The sequence below is a fragment of the Pezoporus wallicus genome, unplaced genomic scaffold (genome assembly GCF_028554395.1).
Source record: "Pezoporus wallicus isolate ANWC-B61680 ecotype Strahan unplaced genomic scaffold, APGP_CSIRO_Pwel_v1 scaffold_7383, whole genome shotgun sequence".
Classification (NCBI taxonomy): Eukaryota; Metazoa; Chordata; class Aves; order Psittaciformes; family Psittacidae; genus Pezoporus; species Pezoporus wallicus.
The window spans coordinates 256,376-276,686 of record NW_026636323.1 but is presented as its reverse complement, the minus strand read 5'-3'; the positions used below and the strand labels follow the sequence as shown (position 1 = coordinate 276,686).

General features: G+C 38.8%; 2 protein-coding genes across 11 annotated transcripts in view; one reads left to right on the top strand and one right to left on the bottom strand.

Annotated features, from left to right (window-relative positions):
* The window catches only part of SUPT20H (SPT20 homolog, SAGA complex component), a 33,589-nt gene extending 23,701 nt beyond the window's left edge, over window positions 1-9,888 (top strand). For 2 of the 9 annotated variants that reach the window (XM_057399966.1, XM_057399965.1), the window contains exons 19-22: window positions 417-729; window positions 1,787-1,941; window positions 4,482-4,537; window positions 5,892-6,222. In XM_057399966.1, coding sequence (XP_057255949.1) covers window positions 417-729; window positions 1,787-1,941; window positions 4,482-4,537; window positions 5,892-6,083 — 716 coding nt within the window. In that variant the 3' untranslated portion in view covers window positions 6,084-6,222. Of the gene's footprint in view, window positions 1-416; window positions 730-1,786; window positions 1,942-3,010; window positions 3,160-4,481; window positions 4,538-5,522; window positions 5,818-5,891; window positions 6,223-8,143; window positions 8,250-8,768; window positions 8,897-9,692 lie in introns of those variants that run through there. The other 7 variants (XM_057399962.1, XM_057399969.1, XM_057399968.1 and 4 more) reach the window with 7 other exon arrangements.
* Window positions 9,889-10,145: 257 nt separating this feature from the next.
* On the bottom strand, window positions 10,146-20,248 carry EXOSC8 (exosome component 8). Of its 2 annotated transcripts, none has more exons than XM_057399975.1 (11): window positions 20,175-20,248; window positions 18,644-18,680; window positions 17,477-17,540; window positions 16,329-16,402; window positions 15,732-15,777; window positions 14,735-14,840; window positions 14,603-14,648; window positions 14,268-14,364; window positions 13,130-13,250; window positions 10,775-10,881; window positions 10,146-10,373 (listed from the first exon to the last, which is right to left on the bottom strand). In XM_057399975.1, the coding sequence occupies exons 1-11, from the start codon at window positions 20,189-20,191 to the stop codon at window positions 10,258-10,260; spliced, it is 831 nt and encodes a 276-aa protein (XP_057255958.1). In that variant the 5' UTR covers window positions 20,192-20,248; the 3' UTR covers window positions 10,146-10,257. The 2 variants fall into 2 exon arrangements, with proteins under 2 accessions (XP_057255958.1, XP_057255959.1); XM_057399976.1 differs by lacking the exon at window positions 20,175-20,248 and adding an exon at window positions 19,812-19,999.
* Between the last annotated feature and the right edge of the window lie 63 nt (window positions 20,249-20,311).

Sequence of the window (20,311 nt, the reverse complement as noted above, 5' to 3'; positions counted from 1 at the left end):
GATTTGTTTTTAACACAATGCTATTGTGCAGGCAGTGCATATAGGCTATATGTTTAACATTTTAGGACAAAACCATTAATTACGTTAAAATGGTCACTAAGAAACTGTTTTAATTTAAGTATTTCTGAATGGAGTTAGGACTTAATGTGTGATAAAATATGAGAGGCCTTAATTGAGGATACAAAGTGGTGTATGGCTTGAGGAATTAAGCATGGAGAGTGGGTTTTCTGTGTGATTATACCGCATCCTTAACAATGAGTGCCTGCTGCAACACTCGTGTCATGTAGAAATTAACACTTGCAGTCTAAAAAAATGGAACAAATTGTCAGTGCTAAATAACATTCCATTAACCTTATTATACAGAAAGGCTGGCCTTTTATAACAAACTAGCATTTTTTATTTTTCTCAATGAGCAGGGTCTGGAACTCCTAAACCATCTACTCCTACTCCAACCAACACCCCTTCATCGACCCCACACCCTCCTGATGCTCAGAGCACAACTCCTATTACCCCTTCTGCTACCCCTACTCCCCAAGATTCAGGCTTCACCCCTCAGCCCACTTTGTTAACCCCGTTTGCTCAGCAGCAGATGTCTCTGAGCCAGGCACTGCCTGTAATGACCATTCCTCTTTCCACCATGGTAACATCCGTTACTACAGGAACAACATCCACCCAGGTCATGGCAAACCCTGCAGGACTTAACTTCATCAATGTAGTGGGCTCTGTGTGGTAAGTTCTGATGGTTTTTAATTTGCCCTGGGAAGGTTGGTTGTTGGGGTGGGGGGGGTGGAAGTGGTACAAGACTGTCCAGCATCCAGTGGGATAGATATTTTTCAGAATCTGCAATCCAAAAAGATTGTTCACTTTGTAATTATGAAGTCAAAAGCCGTGAGAAACTGTTTGTACTTCTTAAATATAAGGCACCTATTATAAGAATATATTAAGAAAGACTTTGTATTGTTTTCAGCTTTTTGTATGTCTGTAGTTTGATTTTGTAAAACTTAACCTCAGTTTGAGTACTTTCTGAGGTTTTTTTTCTCATGAATTTTAAAACTTTTTTATTAATCCAAGAGGAGATGAAGTATCATAGGTAGACAACTCTAAACTAAAAATGGAAAGAGATTTGGTACTAAAGTGCCTATGAATGAAAGGTAAAAAACAACAAATCTGGTTTCTAAGAATTTGATCAAACATTGAGGTTAAACATTCTTTGATCCTTAAAACTCATTTTGTGGTTTAAAAAAAGAAAAAAACAGTAACTGCTGCTGTCAGAAATACATTGTGTGTTATAATGTGAACTGCTCTTTAGACTAAATAAAATTCTGTGATCAATAGAAGATGGCCAGTATAAGACACATGGTGTTCTTCAGTGCAAGTGTCGGACACTTGAGTTACTCATCCAAAGTGTTCAGCAGTTGATCACTGTTGATTAATTAGAGGTTTTTTTTAATTCAAAAAGAAAACATAAACTTGTTCCTTAACTTTGTCTTATGATAGTTCAGCTACTTTGAAGACTGACAATATTTCAGTATTTCTAGAAGAACCACGTGTGTTTTATTTTTGTACATCATACCAAAGGGGGAAAAAGTGTATATTCTGAGAATATGGGTTTATGTATTGGTTATGCCCTAAGCATAATGATTTTTTTAAGCTGCCTTGATGCCTTATTCATAATCCCATTTACAGCAAACAGTTAAATAATTTGTCATGAGACAGGGCAAAACTTTAGTTACTCAGATTTACTTGTACCACTTGGGTTTCATGCATTGTCTTTCCTCTTCTACAGTGGAGCGCAGACACTGATGAGTGGTTCAAACCCTATGTTGGGGTGCAACACTGGTGCCATAGCCCCTGCAGGTATAAATCTGAGTGGCATTTTACCATCAGGAGGTCTGGTACCAAATGCCTTGCCTGCTGCAATGCATTCTGCCTCTCAAGCAGGTTAGTGTGCGTAAGTTTGTAAGCCACCCTACAGATAGGGACAGTGTGAAAACATATTGTGAGTACAGTGGACAAAAGTGGCCACTGAGTGGCTAGATTGTGTATTTGATGGCTGGAGCTCAGGAGCAACGTGTGTATTTTTGCATTCAAAGTGTAGGCTATGCTTTAGATTCATTTTTGAGGAGCTAGAGTGGGGAAACATACTCTCAACCTGGATTGTTTGGTATGCTCACTAGGAAGTTTGAGATAAATTCCAAATTCATATGCAACTTTGATAATGATGACCGCTAGAAAAAGCGGCATGACTTAGAGGCCTCACTTTTTAAATGTGTGAAGTGTTTTATTCTGTCCTTGGTACAGCTTTATTATTATAGAATCATAGAATGGTTTGGGTTGGAAGGGACCTTAAAGATTACCCATTTCCATCCTCCTGCCATGGGCAGGCACACCTTCCACTAGACTAGATTGTTCAAAGCCCCATCCAACCTGGTCTTGAACACTTCCTAAGATGGGGAATCCACAACTTCTCTGACCAACATGTTCTGATTCTAGTAGGACAATTAATTAGTTCCTTACTGCCTTCAAATATGACTATATAAATCTCTATGCCTTAATATTCATTAAAGCAGGATTTTAAATTTTAGTTTATTCTTTTCTGAACATACAACAAACAAAAACTAATGTATGATTATGAAATCAGTATGATAGAAGAGACTTCAAGATATCCATTGTTTATGCTGAAATAGGGTCAGTCTGTCTAAAACACGCTGAACCAATGTTTGTATAAACTGACTAAAAATGCCTTCACTAAAGATGATTCTGATCTTCCTTGGTGGCTGTTTGGAGTAGTTCATCTACACAAAATGTTTCATTCTAATTACAGTGCATCTCCTTAATAGCAAGTTAAATTATTTTTTTTTCCTCGTATTCCTTGCAGACATTAAAAATAGTTGTTCACCCTTTCTCTTTACCTCCTAAGTATCAAGTGTGCTGTCATATCCCACATTTGTCTTCTCTTTCTGCTAGGTCGTATTTTTCAAACCTTTCATAATCTGTCACTCTCTTCTAGACTGTCCAATTTGCTTACATCCTTCTTAAAATGTGATAACCAAAACTGGACACAAGCCTGAGCTTGGCTGATTTACCACTGTGAAGCACAGCAGAATAAATGCATCTCATCTCTTTCACAACATTCCTGTTAACATTTCCCCAGATGAGGTCTGCCTATTTTTTTATCTATATTTTTTGCAACAGCATTACATTAACATAAGAATGGCATTACTGGTTTAGGCCAGAAATCCATCCAGTTTATATTCTGTCTCTGACAGTTGCCATTATAGGATACTTAGGTGAGAGCTTAAGACGAAGCAGAAGTGTGAAGTGAAATATCCCTTGTATGCAACCTGTTCCTTTTGTGGAAATCCACAGCTTTGAGACATTCTCAGCTGAAGACTATTGACATGGATCTTTGTGCTTAATTATCCCATGCTGAACTTCTAGTCTGTGGATTTATCTGTTCGGTTTTTGAATCCATTTATTTTTTTTGGACTCAACAGCATCTTGTGACAGTGAGTTATTTATAAATGTAAACTGTATGAAAAGATTCTTTTGTGTGTTCTATAGTTTGTGATATGTTTTGGATATGTGTGTGACTTACTGTAACTTCTTATGTCTTTTCTTGCTGTACATACACAAAGCTAGTTACAATTTTGTATTCATTCCTTTGTCTTTTTTTATTCAGTGTTACTGAATTTTGGATCCTTTCTTTAATTCACTAGGATCACCTTTAATTCTGTCCTTTCAAACACTATCAAACTTTATCAGTTTGATGTCAGTTTTTTATATGCTATGCTGTCACCCACGTAACAGATGGAAGCAATGAACTGAGCAAGGTCTGTGGAAGACCTTTTGGGAGTTCTGTTTGACAGACACTATTTTACTGGAGAGTTTGTATCAGTTCTCTACCCACCTCATCACTTACCACACATACATCTTTCTTTAGCATAGCTTTTAAGAGTCCCATGTGGAATAACGCCAAAAGCTCTGGAAGTCAGATATGTCTTGCCAGAAGCCCTTTGACGGGTGGGCAATTGCTAAGATTTTGAGTAGGACTGTTTTCTGTTAGTGATTGGGAAACTGAGAGCCTGTTATTTCATTGAGCCCTTGGACATTTCTGGATTTACTGTACAAACAGTAAAATGTTTTAAAGCCAGAAGAAGAATGACTGAAGAATAACTGCTAATATTCTTCACATTCACCTTTGTGTAAATGCATGAACAGGTTATATGTTAACAGGGTACAGTGTTTAGTAGTGATACACATTTCTTTCTGTTTAGTCAGCTGTCTGTAAATTTGAATCTGGATAACTATGAACTCATCAGCATTACAGAAAATACAGCATTGTATTAAGTATACAGTAAGCCAGTTTTCCAACTTCCACGTGTTTAGAAATAATCCCAGTGGAAAGGGCTATTAACTGCAATACACAAATGTAGTTAAGTGAAGAGTTCCTACTAATAAAAAGATGTTTTCTTTAACAGGCAGCCCCTTTGGTTTGAAAAATGCATCAAATCTTCGGCCCTTAAATCTTCTACAGGTAATTGATATACTTGGACACTATGATAATGATAATTTCCTATATTTCTTTAGAGACATGTTTAGTACTGCATTGCCCCCCCCCCCCCCCATCTTTTTGAAGCCAGTTGATTGGACAAACCATTTACTGCAAATTTTAATACTTATTTAGAATGCTTAGAATAAGCAAGAAAGCTACTTCCATACTAAGTGGAAATCATATTCCTAACTCATAACAAAGCAGCTGGTTCTCAGTAATAATCTAAACATGCTGTTATTTAAATTCAAGAGATTAATCCTAAAATACAATCTTTCATTTTCAAGATTCACCTACACTTTCATTGCAAATCATTCTTTAAACTGAAATTATTATTATTTTTAAAGTACAAAACTGCAGTAGAATCAGAGGTTAAACATATAATGCCTAAAAGCTAAGCTCAGCATGCACAGGTAGGTGCTGTAATTAATAGCTTTAAAGAGCTTCTGGTAATGGAAATAGGAATTCATGTAAGATATGGAGTTTAGAAGGTCTGTAAATGTTTTCTTTCCACTAAGCATCCATACAAGTACAAACATGAGCAGAAGTTCCTTATTATGTCACAGTTCCATTTAAAAGGAGAACAGGGTGTTTCTAGAACCAGGTGGAGATCCTGGATCTTGAAGTCAGCTGCAAATGCAGTTTCAGCATTCCACAAGTGTCGCACCATGCTTTAAAACATTAATACCAGTAAAAGATCAGCTATACTTCCACCTCCCACTCCTGTACTCACTCCAGAAACATGGAAAAGGGCAGGCACAGGAGTCAGTCACGCCAGAGTAGAGCTTTTCTGTAAAACTGAATGTGTGTATTCTGTTTGTGTGATTCCACATTGAAGTACATCCTTTCAAGCTACCTCAGCTACTCATATGAGCCAAGAATAATTTGGCTGAAATCAGTGCAAAAAGCTGGGGAATCAAGACTGTTTCACTGAAGCATTGTTTGGTTGGGTGGTTTTTTTTTGCATTAGACCTTGTAGTTCATTGACTGGAAGCATCTACTAAAATTCAGTGGAATATTCCAAAAGGGAAAACAACATACAGTGCTTTGCTTTTGAAGCCTAATCTTTACATTTTCAGAATGTAAATAATAAAACTCTATTTTCCTGTGAAAATACCTTGCTATAATTTGTATTCTGAGCATAAGTCTTTTTCACAAACAGCAGCAGTTGTAAACTGATTTATTTCAAAGGATTAAAAAAAACAAACCCAAACTTAGAAACAACAAACAAAACCAAAGCCAAACCTCCAAGCAGTACATCATTATCATGTTTATCCTCATAGAGCGAGAAACTCAGCAGTTTGATTGAATTATGCCTTTTGTTTTTAATCCTCAACAGCTTCCAGGTGGTTCACTTACTTTTAACCCACTCCAGCAGCAGCCACTGTCACAGTTTTCTCCACAGCAGCAATCTCAGCAGCCTATAACCTGTAGTCCTCAGCAACAGGGAGAACAGGTGTGTGCTAACAACCCTCAGCCTGGGGTGCGTGGATCAAACAGTTTCTCCTATTCTCCACATCTACACAAATAAATGAGCCTTTACCCAGTAGATCTGAAGCAGAGGGGAGGAAAGTCTTCCTCCAAACCTTTCTCAATCTGCAGAGACTGTAGCAGCTTTGTTGCCGTGGCTGAACTGGGTTATTCTCCGTTACTTATATCCTGTATAAAAGAGCTGTAACGAAACAATTGGCTAAGCACTAGCATAAAGAGAGCCAGCTCACTGTATGAGAGGTGTAAAATCAGCTTGGTGTTGTCCTGTTTATAACTAGCTGATGTAGAGATACATCAGATAAACACATTAAAACCATATTCAGGATAACTATGAAGTACAAATTCTGACACTGCTGTGAGTTGGTGTACAATCCTCACCGCTGTAGTTCAACACAATTGTTTTCTTTGCACCAGAGGAAGTACCAGTTGGCTTTAAAGCTGTCATCTTAGGACACTTGCTACTGCTGCCTCTAAGTAGCATTAAAGGCTTTAATCACTGAAGAAGTCTAAAGTCCTGAAAGAGACTGATCTGCCTGTTCTCAAAATGACAGACTTTGAGTGGTTGGTTCTACCTGTGCCTAAAAACCTTTACCAGCACTAATGCACCAGTATGGGAGAAGTAGCTGCTCTGCTTTTGTGGTCTTTAGCTTTTGTCTTTCCAGATGTGTTTGCCAGACTTCTGTTTGCCAAATAGCCTCTACTGGATACTCTGTTTATCATGATAATTATGTTCATTCTGCTGTAGACTGGTCATAAATGAGATACCTCTTTATAATATTTGTATGGCATATAGTCTTCTGTGTCACAGGCCTTATTCTGGAATGTGGGACAGTTTAATGGGATTTGTTCGCAGAATACAAATGTCAGTTACTATTATGAACTTCTAAAAAGAAATGCAAGTGCATACTATTGGGTTTTATTTTTGAGATATTCAACTTTCAAGAGCATTTAAAAAAAAGCTGATGTGAGCCTAGTTCTTCATGTGGCAGAATGGTTTCCTCCAGAAGAACTATCTCTCTGCGTTGGCTGACTTGCCCTAAGGAACTTCTCTCTTACCACACATTATAGACTAGGACTAGGGTCATGAGCTAAAATGAGCTCATACAAATATTCAATTCCTTAGCTTTCACAAAGGACAAATACGTGTGTGCTTATAGTGCTGTAGTCAAAGTGCTTTGTCGAAAAAACTTATGCCCCAAAAGACTAGCAGTTTTCTGTGCTGCACACAGGATATATATGTTTTCATCTCGTGTTTAGGAGTTTTCTCCAAATGGTGGTTGTGACATTCTAAGTCTTGGTCATCTCCATCAAGATTATGATGTCTTCTTAATGTGTAGTCTTTTGATCAAATTTAATTAGGTCTTAGTGGCATTATTTCATATAGTTATTCTGAAAAACCATTGCAACTCTGGAAATGCACCAGCTCACAAGATTTTATTTTCTGACAGATAAACCATGCAGCTTTCTTGACTTGCATATGTAATACTTTATTTCCCCACTTCCTAATCAGTGCACAATTTAAGTATAGAAGAGGTCATAATTCAGTACCTTTTGACTTAAGTAGATGCTAGGTCAGATTTCACTAATTCCATTTGAGTGATTACTGTGAGAACAATTCTCTTCTGAAAATAAAATTTTAAAAGCAGGATTTGTATTTGTGAATTCAAGGACTGTGTGGCACAATGTGAACATGTGAATGTAAGCTTCAGACTTGGCACATTTTGATTGATGAAGACCTTTGCACATGGATGGTTTCAGGTGTCATCTGAAGACTGGGGTTGGGAGTGGGACAGGATATTGTCATAAGACTACAACCATGAACTGTAGTCTGCTGGCTGTAGGGAAGTTTACAACTACGTGGGATTTCTGCTGGGTGACAGGCATTATAGCATTTCTGCCAAAATGGAGCTGGTTTGGGGCATTCATCATCTGTTTTACTTTAGTAGTGACTACATCATAGCCTGTATCTATACACACTGGAATATGTAGAATTAAATGGTTTTAAGTGGCACTTCAGAAGTTTGCCTTCACACTGGTTTATTTACTTATTCATTGTTACCAAAGTTTGGTAATAAGGATCAAGCTTTTCATTTTTGCTAGGGCTCTGACCAAGGTCCATCTACTCAGGATCAGGCATTATCTGCCCAACAAGCTGCTGTAATAAACCTGACCGGAGTAGGGAATTTTGTGCAACCTCAAGCCACAGGTATGCGCTTGCTGAGCCTCCTTGTGCGGTGAAGTATGTATGTCAGTAAATTCACACTGAGATGAAGTTTGGTCTTAAAGAAGTCTTACGTTACATTAGAACAATTTTCTATTTATTGTCAGCACATGAATTATACAAGAAGTACTTCAAAGCATGCACTTTCCTGCTTTGTTTTGCAGTTAAGTGTAGGAAATTGACATCACATGAACATCACACTTGATACAAAAAGAAAATACAGAGAACTTCCATGCCAGACTTCATTGAAGAACATGTCTTTTAACTGTGTGCTTAACATCCAATATGAGAAACCTCTGTGTCTCCACAAGCACTTCATAATCTAATTATGCTCTAACAGAGCGTGTAGATCATGGTTATTCTGCACTGTTTCCAATTTAACTCTGAAACTAATCCTCTTGATCCCTCTTTTCTATTACACTCTATTCCTGTCTTCCTTCCCTGACCCTGCCAAACTCAACCTGCCCTCTTTGACCTGCCTGCTCTCCCCTTCTCCTTTCTTAGTGTTGTCTCAGCTTGGCTCTGCTGTGAACAGACCTGGGCAAAGCCTTCCTCAGCAGAGACTCCAGCTCTCTTCTGCCTTACAACAGCAACAACAACAAGCCTTGCAGCAGCAGCAGCAACAGATACAAGTAATCCAGCAACTTCACTCTGTTTTAAAAAAAATAATAGATTTAAAAAATACAATTCTCAGCTCCAAACAAAAAAAAAAATACCCAATTTTGACTTTCAAACTAATGTCCTTATGGTCTGGCAAATGAAAAACCCATGAATTTTGCAAACTATCATGGAAGATTTAAAATCTGGTTCTCAGCTTGGAGCACTGAATTTATTTTTATTCATTTAAGCCATCCACCTTCCTGATTTGCTAACATTCAAGGAGTGCTTGTGGCACACACCTAAATGAGCTTATATTGGTCAGTATAAGTTTTGAGCTTAGCACTGCTGTGGTCAGTACATGGAAGTGACAACTCTGGCCAAGCATTCCTTTAGCACTCTGTTGTTCAGCTGCTTTATGAAAAGATAGTAATACTTTTTTTAGCACACAGCCTCCTCTTTGTGATACATGTAGAAAATATGTACAGTGCATACCCTGAGAAGGTATTACATTAAAATATACTATGTAACCCAAACATTCATTGAAGTTGCTGAGTTACTGCAGTTAACTGCGATGGAGAGAAAGGGCAAAGAAACAAAGCTGCCAAGAACACATGTGAAATGTTAAAAATGCCCTCAGCAGGCTTCTGTGCCACTGGTGCTGCTTGACTGTACTTATTGCCCCAGCACACCGTGTATTCCCTTTGTCAACCTGGTGCTTCCTCCTTTGTTCTTTTATTCCACACCCCTTCCTCTCATTCCTCATGATGTGAAACAAAGCTGCATTGTCAACACTAACAAGCTTTTTCTCCCCCTTCTCCTTCATGGCAGCAGTTGCGATTCTTGCAGCATCAAATGGCTATGGCAGCAGCAGCACAAGCAGCTCACCTGCAGCAGCAACGGCATTCAGGCAGCCACTCAAAAAGTAAAAGGAAAAGAGGCACATCAGCCCCTCCACAGTCCTGAGACTTGCTCCCCCCCCCTCCCCGCCCCATACAAAACTCTTTCAGAGGGGATTGTTTTTTCTTTTTTTCCGATTTATAAAGGAGAAAGCTTATAATCAAATCACCGTTTTGTAACACTGGTGGGAAAACAAACTTTGATGTTAACACTGAAATAAATTAACTGGTTTTGGAAGCCAACCCTCCGGAACTTGGAGATTTCACCTATAAAGCAGCTACTCTGGTTTCCTTAAGTCACTTAATTTTTTAACAGAATGTTGTATTTTTTACCACTCAGCAGCACTGTATATAGTATAAGGGTGAAAAACATTTTAGAAAAAAATGAACTTTGTAAATGTAGTACTGGTATTTGTTTATTTAGTATGAAAGGTTTGTGAACACTGTAACAAATACAATTTTTACAAATCCATTTTCAAAAAGATCTCTCCTTTTATTCACTTCGGCTTAATACTGTTTATTACTTTGTCTATCAGCTTCTTTACTTCTCTCTGTCTTGTAATTGCTCTGCTGATACAGTCCTGAAGCTTGGCTCCTGTGAGAGGACTTCCACCTAAAAATTAAAGGAAACAAGTATTTTCTACTAATACGTCAGTTATGTATCTCTAAATGTATTTTCCAGATGAGCATATTAAGTAATACAGTAATTCTCATGACCAGCAACTTCCACCTGGGGAACACACGGCAAAGAAAACAGAAACAAACTAGAGGTATAACAGGAGGCATGCTCAAAATCTGCTCTGTGCTGTACATATGTCAGGCTGTGACTTCTTGAACTTCAGGCATGCCACCTTTTTGAAAAACAATTTCAAGAGTAAGTCATTTAATAAGTTCTCAAGTTGACAGTGTTCTCATGAAGCACCCACATTTTACAACAAAAAGCAGGTACCTAACATCTAGGTCAAGAAAAGGTTATTGTCTCCACAGGCTCTTGTGTAATGAACTTGGAAGTACCTGGTTTGTGGACAGAACAGAGTCTGTCTTCTTCATCAGTCACAACAGTCACTGTTCCAGTTGCCAAGTCTTCTTCTTCAGCATTTGGATCAACAATGAGCAGTGTGCTTGTGAAAAAAAGACATGCGGATGTGTCAGTGTGTTATCGCAAAATACACGTAACATTAACTTTTACTGTAGTCTTTTACAAAATACTATTAGGTGGATTTAGTGCTCAGGGTTATCTGTTTTCTTACCAAAATGCACTGATTAAAAAAAAAGAAACAAAAGATGTGGAAGATTCCACATATTCATGTGCACGTATCTTATAATACCAGCTGCTGAAAGTACAGCTTTATGCCAAAGTTTCACAGATTTGTGACACCCAATCTTACGAAACTGCCATTAAACTGCCACTTGCAGTCACTTATTTTGTGGTTATCAAAGACAGTGGTGTTGGGTTTAGGTGTAGGCTGCGTTTATCTCTACCAGACCTTAAGGCAAAATTAATTTCCAATGGTAAATTCACCATAGTTCTCAGTTTCTTGTTAGAAAACTTTTAACAGAAGACTAGGAACAGTCATAACTGGTTTTACTGGGTTCCTTAAGGCAGCCAAAATAAGCTGTCACACATAACAGGATGCACACCATTGAGAAAGACTAAATATTGTTATTTTGAACCATTTGAGTTTAAAATAGGGCAAACCAATGGGGGGAGAGGGAAAGAGGATCTAAACTACAAGCCAACTTTGCACAAGAAAATCTTGAACTCAAAGCTGAAATTTAAAGCATCACTAACAGTTTCACATTGCCATTTAATAGCAATGATGTAAGGAAAAACATTAAGTCCTTCTCTGCCCTATTCATACATATTGCTATATTGGTTTTATCCACATGCACTGTGCATCATCAGCTATTTGCATGATGTGCAGAGGGACCTGGCACACATGGAGAGTTTGAAGCATCAGACTCATTATCTGTTTACCAGTTGCTGCGCAGGGGCCAGTGTTGCAGCTGCACAGTGCCCTGCACCAGCAATCCTCACCCATGGCCACATGTCCAGCAACCCAGGAGTTTCATTGATTCAAGGAGGGCTTTATGCAGAAGAAAAATGTCTCTGGAAGCCAGACTATGTAAAACACATTCTGTAGAAGGCCGCATCAACAGATGTACAAAAACTAATAAAACAGAATTTAAAAGAAATCCAAAACACCCAAACCACAGGCACACATAAACACACTCACCCTCAATATTTAGCTTTAGGAGCTAAAGGGAGACTTGGGTAAGTTGTTTAATGCAACAGCTGGTTTCAGTGAAGGGACAAAGCCCATCAGCCACTGAAAGCTTTCTTCCAAAGGCAACATTTTTTTTTTTCTATTGGCAAGTATGTGTGTAACTTGTGTGCAGATAATACCCTGCCAACAAGATCAGCCGGTGGTGCTAGCCAAACTTTCACTTCCAGTTTACATCACACTTCAGACCCACAAAAACTGGTATTAAAGCAATTAACAGAAGCACTCTAAAGTACTGATCACTTTCTGCTTTGATTCATTTTGGTAATCACTTGGTCAACATTTGAGTTCACTGCTCCCTGCTCCCATATGAATGAAAGAGCCTATTAATCATTTCTGCATATACAGATTAACGTGCTATAGGCCCCCAAAGTCTCTAATCATACCTAAATCTTCAATCAGACTCATAGCACAGTGAGCACCATCTCATTCGTCATTTTTTACTTTTCAAATGGATGTCACCACAAATCCCTGCATGTCTTGTAAATGGCAGCAGAACAATACATAACACATCTGGACTAATGAAGAGCCAGTAAACAATTTCAGGTAAGGAGTCAAGTTATTGGATATGGTTATTTTGAAGTCTTATGATCAGATTCTTGATCTACATGAACAATGACTTAAGAGTGTTGGGTAATTATGTTTTCAGCTATCCAAAGGCTCTGTTGTTCTTGCCAGACTATTACTTCCTCTGTTAACCAAGTCCTTGATATATGTTGTTCAAAAACTACCATCTTGTATATCAGTTATTTATATAGGCTTCTAAAACATTAGTTCTTCTTCTCAGATACTGCAAAAACATACTTATTCCTGTACTTTTAACTGTATCTTTTAGGTTGGGAACAAGTTTTGTGTTAAGGAAGAAGTTGGACAGACTTTGTTTTGTCATACTGCATAATTGTTCATATTACTGAACTACAGGGCAGTTAACAAGAGAGGCTGTGAATTTCAGATCAAGTGAAACAGCACTGCCCAAGGCTGCATGCACTTCACTAGCAGAAGAGCATTAACATCGATAGCATCCTCCGTCTTTCACTTCTTTTCCATAGTGTTGTTCATAAGTACAAAACGATTATGAACTTACTCATCAAATATAGCAAATGATGTGGCAACCGGATGCTTTCTGATCATCAAAGGATTCTTCTGTTTAAAATTAACTTCTGATAAACCAGTTTCTTCATTTATAGTAACTGATGGCAGTTGTACTGAAAAATGACAATGGTATAATATTAAACATTGTCCAAGACTACTGAAATATTTAAGTCCTTCTAAGCCACTAAAAATTGCTAAGAGTTCTGGCTACAGTACTGGTGTTCTGTACAAAAAAAAAATAAATTACTGAATATGAGGAAAGTATTTACCTTACAATTACCTAGCCAAGGAATTATTTAATTTTTATACTCAAGGTAACATTCTTCCTTGCACAGAAGTATCACTTGCTTCCAAAATGCCATAAACTACATTACTTTAGAGACATATTTAACCAAAAGTATTTTTTTCCAAAAGAAAGTCTACTGGACTATAGTCTCATCATGAGGAATACAGTTTCATCTCCTGAGTTACATGTATCTGTAGAATCAATGAATTTGATCTTCAGGTAAGTCCTGCTTTGAAAATGAGATCCATACAGTTTTAGGAGATGGAAATCAGGAGCAAAGCAGCTTTAAGAATTCAAAGGCAAGCAATTCACAGCTGGAGAAGGAGGCCTAGCTGAAAGCTCCCCTCTGCTCTGCCTCCTATGTGCATTTATAAGCCACATACCTGTGAACAATCAATCCACACATTGCATGCATGAATTTTTTTTTTTCAAACTGTATCACATTAAGCTAGGAGTACTCTGTTGTTGAGAGAGAATTTGTGTAAGCAAAGCCCCCAACAACATCTGCCTACACAAAATACATTAATGAGGTAAGAACCTGTTCCAGACATTAAAGTTGTTTATGGCCACTGCTGAAAGATTCAGCTCTCTGACATGGAAGAACACAAGGCAGAGTAGCAAGAGAGCATACAAATGGCTCTTACTCCTCAGGTCTTACACATCTATGGCATCCATACCATCATTTCCACCTGGGAGTTGCGTTTTAATAATTTGGCATTCAAATGAGAGGAACCAAGCAGTCTTAAGAAACTGTGACTCCACTACCTATTCACCATGACTCAAAACTAACATTTCTCCAAGCAACACTAATTAGAGTGTGTCTCTTTCTCTAGAGAAGACTTACCATTTTTTAATGCTGCTAACAAAGCGAAGGCACTGGCATCCAGAAGATTTCCATCATAGTCCATACATATAATATCACAGTATAGCACCCAAACAAGCTATTGAAAAAGGTTTGTACATGTGAGATGTTACAGCAGCTAAGCAAATGGTACAAAATCTGAGAAAATGCTGGCCACATGATCAAAGCTACTTATTTCCATCATACAATTTTTACAATTCAGGTGTAAGCCAAGCTATGAAAACTAAAAAGCAGCAACAACCCGCAACTCCAAATACCGTAACATCTCAACACTGATCCTCTTAGTACATCTCTCTTCATTGTGAGATACAACTTACCTTGCCATTTGCAATACATAGGTCTTCTTTCTCTATTATCTGTGAACTGAAATAAAAAAAGAATGTAAATGAGGAAACAGAAAACTGTCTTGCTGAGTTCTTATGTTTTAAGCGCATTAAGATTGTTCTTACTTTTCAATCACATCTGCAATGAACTGGCTTGCTGCTTGAGCCTCTTCACCAGGTGGGCCAGAGCGAAACCTCGGTGAGCAGAGGGATGGCAGTTCTACATTTGGAACTAAGTAGCAAGAATCATTAGTCATAAGCTAAAGAAAGCAGGCAGTGGGATATCAAAAACAAGTAAGACTATACACACTCTTAATATCATTTTATGTCTTCAAATTAAAGGCAATTTTTCAATCAAGTCTTCCTACTTCTCTCAAAAATAAAGTTAGGTATGAATTTGTATTAAAGAACTTGCAGTACTCTGTACTCAGAAACCATACAGTCCACAGAGAAGCACATACTCCTACCTACCATCTTCTGTTTGCAATCCTGCTACGAATATGACCCCACACAAATGCTTCCTTGAGTGTTAAGCATTCTTAAACTGAGCAAGAAACGGCATTTTCACACTATTGCCTGACTTTACTGGTATGCCATGTGCTTTCCATCAACCATTAAAACCTGATGCTTTAGACCTGAAGCAAAACCAGGCATAAATATTTATGAAAAAAAAAAAAAATGAAAACACCTAAGCAGAATCAAGCTTACTGAAAACAACATACTTCAGAGATGCCTTATAAAAAGGGAATTTGTCTAAGCTCTCAGTTCCCACGTAATTACTGCATTTCAAAAGAAACTCCAAACAGGCACGAGGATGTGCACCTGGGACTTTCACAGTTCTCCTACAAATAAAGAGGGTTTATGTCACCTTTCATGCCACAATCTTTTATAGATGAACTGCCTTCCCCCTTCTAGAATACATACTTCCTTCTGGCACAGGTCTGTTTTCAGACTGGCCTGGAATCAGCTGTAAGAAGGTAGCTGTAGATGGAAATTCCACAAGAAGAGCAGGGGGAATTCTGACATTTCTGAAGGACCACTGCTTATATATCAAGCTGGAAACTGACTTTAAGTAACACAATTTTACCCAAATTCATTCTTTTACGAGGCCTGAAAGACTTACCAATATATCCCTTATTAGCAGAATCTTCTGTGGGTGTAGCAAGTTCCTAGAGAAACAAACAAACAAACGATAAAAACCTAAGAGCTGGATTTTGTACAAAAAGATTTTCCAGCTATTCTATAAAGAAACGGTCATTTTCTTGCCAGTTACCAATACAATGAGTTTTACAACAGCCACTTTTATCAGTCCCTGTCTGTATTTTTCCTATGGGAAAACTCAATACAGTGATATGTCATCATTTGTCTCACAGTTCATGGCAGTCCAGCAGTAAAATTGAAGCTACAAGACATTTAATAATCCAGCCAACTAACTGGCACTTATTGATCAAGATTCAGTAACTGCTTAACTATAAAGCTTTTATCTAGAAATAAAAAAGACTTAATTTTTGTATTTGTCTTTCCCCATACACAATATATGGAACAAAAAAGCACATTCTCAGACTATACAGGTAGGATTAGACAACTCCAAGTCTGAAAGTAACTCAGATGAAAGACCCTAATGGTGTCTGACTGGTATATTATTTTAACTCTACAGGAGATTCGTTCTAAACATAAATGCACAAGTTCAGCTAACAGCTAAATTAAAACAAAAACCAACCGCTTTAACTCCACAAATCACTGTAGTATTTCCAAACTTCACCAGGGCAGAACCATCTGCAGTTGTAATTGAACCTGAAGAAAGAAAGCGCTCTTAGATAACAATCTATTTTCCAGTTCAGACGGCCTTAATAAACACCCACCTTCACAAAGTGTTTACTTTCCATCACTTTATACTAAGCACAGCCTAAGCAAAGTCTCAATGAATCCAGGGTGGGAGCAGAATCTATATTAAACAGTCAATCACACAGAAGGGTTGAGGCTGGAAGGGGTCACTGGAGGTCAGCTGGTCCAAGTGCTCTACTCGAGCAGGGCCACCTAGAGCTGGCTGCTCAGGAATGTATCCAGATGGCTTTTGAATATCTCCAAGGATGGAGACTCCACAACTCTCAACAACCTGTGCCAGTGCTCAGACACACTTACAGAAAAAGCATTTCCTCATATTCACAGGTAACCTGTGTTTCAGTTTGTGCTCATTGCCTCATGTCCCATCACTGAACACCACTGAATAGAGCCTGACTCCGTCTTCTTTATGCCCTCCCTTGAGGTATTTATACACATGGATAAGATCCCTCTGTGCCTTCTCTTTTCTAGGCTGAACAGTCCCAGCTCCCTCAGGTTCTCTTCATAGGAGAAATGATGCTCCAGTCCCTTCATTATCTTTGTGTAAGAATGGCAGGTAAATTGCTGCCCTGTACCTTACTGCATAAGAGGTATCTTGCCTCTGCTTGAGACAGCTGCTCTGCTTAAGACAGCTGCTCATCAAGCTTAGAAAAAAGCAGAGGCCAAGAATCACTGCTTCTTTTACATGCTATCCAGTGCATCCATTTTGCACTGATCAGTATGTGCCTAGATATTGCCTTCACCACCTGTATCACATGCTGCTGATCTCAGAAACAAGCTTCCATGACCACCAAAGATGTGCTGTGCACACCAGCCCAGAAGCAGGACTGAATAACACCACCAAAATCTATCACTCTATCATGCATTCTCTTTAATGCTTGTTGAAACTATAAATAAATATTCTTCCTCTTTCTTGTTCCAAAATGCAGGAACCACGAAAACTCATCAGCAAGTCACAAAGTTCACTTCTATAATCTGAGATTAGTAATACCTCCTCCATTATTATTATTCCAAATAAGCACTTGCCTATATTGACAGTGGTTGTCCGGAATTCACCCAACTCTCGTCCATCAGGGCGACAGTTCTCTTTCTAAACAAAAAATACAAAGTTCAAATTAAAAAACATTTTATTTAATAACACACCAATATTTTTTCTATAGGAGTTAATATAAAATAGTATTGTCTTTTTTAGCAGATACACACAGCTACAAAGATCCTAGGGAGATCTCCATCACATTCTAGTCAATTTTCATCAACTGACATGCAGTTTGTGCCTATAAGCCTGCAAAAAAAGCTATTTTTTAATTTATTAAGAAAACAAATACCCTTGAGACAATCAATCTATTGTTGTAAGTTCTACAGGCTAGATTCAGGATATCGCTCAAGAATTGATACTCACTGATACCTTAAAATGAGGGTTTCTGCCCATCTGCATTGTTCAGATTCTGTAGGCAATTCCTTCCCCCATCCACACCTAGTGCAGCTCTTAAAACTGTTAGGGTGAACTAAAGAAAAAAACCCACACTAAAAACCAACCAAACACCCCCCCAAAAAAAAACAACATTCAAATACTGTCAGTCAGAAGCTGTACAATATCTGAACCTTATGTTAGAAATTGCACCAATTCACCATCATGTTAGATATTAATTATTATTCATCACAATTTCAAGCTTCTCGAAAGAAAATACTTTTGGTTCAATTATGAGAACCAAAACTGACTGCTATAATACTGGACCCATTTCTAGGTAGATTATATTACCTTAGTAATGGACAGACTAACTTAAAATAACAAGTCAGTGGGCTTCCTTCACAGCTATGGTGGGCATGGTTAGCAGCAACAGTCTCTATTATTTATTTTTAGTCACAACATATAAGAGCCTGGTCTAACATGATTTTGTACTAGACGCAAACCTGCACCACCATCTTGGTCAAATTTAACTCACATTCCTTTCAAGGCCAATAGAAACATTTACTCATAAAGTTGAACAGAGACACAACCTGCTGCTGCAAAAACACCACACATAGCAGGAAAAATACATTCTGAAGACTAGGACCATTTTCTCCCTGCTCAGTATGATTTCTGGCTTTCCCTTATAGTTTTAAGTTTCTATGCAGACAAATCAGAAAAGCAGAAGCAAGCAAGAAAAAAAATGATTACAAGTAATTTCTACATGCATATAGTGTTCTACTCACCAAAAATCTTCTGTAATATTCCAATGGTTCCACTGTTCTAAAACAAACAGAACAAGAAGTTCACATGCAAGCTCCCAAGTAGGCAAGAGCAAAAAAGATACACAAGCACTACCTACAACAACAAATAACTTGAAAATCAAGATAATTCACAAAGCTGCTTAACAATATGTTTACAGACAGATGAGAAAACTCTAACCTGATCTAAGAAAAAGATTTTTTCACTTCCAAGATGTTTGTATAAGGAACCTGCCTGCACAAATACCTTACAAAAAACTCCTAGCTTTCACCTCAGTAATCTTGACTATTACTTTTAATTCAAAAGGAGTGTTTATTGAGATAAAGATGTAGAATGTTTTTGAAGAAATGCAGGAAGGGTAGTTTTATTACAGCAACTGAAATATCCATTAGTTCAAGGACTGCATTCTGATCTACAAAATGGTTTTAGTCTTGAAATGTTACGTTTTCTCTTAGAATCTAAGAAAATCTAGAATGTGAAATATGCTTCATATTTGTACATGCCGTTGAGAAACAATTAATTCTTACCATTAATTATATACTACTAACAGCATTTACATGTTAGTATTCTAAGCAGCAAACATTAAAGTAAAAAAAAAAAACCCAAACTCATAAAAGTATTATCAGTATTACAACAAAGCCTTCTCGCCTTGTTAAAATAAGCAATTAAGAGGAAAAAAAACCAACCCAAAACCCCAACAATTTCTTCAAATGTAAACTAACATATAGAAGTATCATAACTCATAATAGCAATTATGAATTAACCCCTATAGGTTTCCCACATGTCCTGTACTAGTGGTTTTTGTCCCAAACACATGGCCTGATCTCTTCCAGTTCACATAAAAGCACTTGCTAAACCCTGGTTAACACATTTACGCCATAAATCTGAAAGCAGCAAGGACACTGGCTGCCCAGAGAAGCTGTGGCTGCCCCATCCCTCGCAGTGTTCAAGGCCAGGCTGGACAGGGCTTGGAGCAACCGGGCCTAGTGGAAGGTGCTCCTGCCCGTGGCAGGGCTTTGGAACTGGATGAGCTTTAAGGTCTTTTTCAACCCAAACCTGTCTGTGATTCAATGATACACACGCACACACGCTCCTGTTTCAACCTGTATCTACGGCTACCTCTTCAGCTCGCCCGGCCCCGGCCCCAGCTACCTCAACTCCCCGCCGCTCCCCGCCAGACACGCCTTCGCCCGGCCACATCGCCCCGGCACGAGACGTCTCAAAGTGCAGCCAACAACCAGGTGCCCCGCGCACGGCCATGAAGCGCCAGACGCACAGAGGGAAGCTCCAAGGGAGCCCCCGACAGCCGCCTGCGACTCCGGGCCGTGGCCGGCTTCCATGGAGACACCACAGCAGCGCGAAACCGCATCGGAGTGAGAACGGTAAGCGAGAACACACGCCGGAACCCCCCTCCCCTCCAGCGCAGGCGCTGGACTGAGGCGGGAAAGGGGTGAAGGCCCCGACGGTCACCAAAATAACGCTATCCCAACCCTCGGGAAAGAGCCCCACACCTACTTGAAAGCCTCCGCCATGACTGCACCGCTACCGCCCCGGAGGTGGTGCCACTTCGTGACCGACCGGAAGTCCTTCCCGGCTCCGCGTCGGCGGTGGTGACGGCTCCTGCCTCTAGGGGGCGCCGACGACTTCAGAGC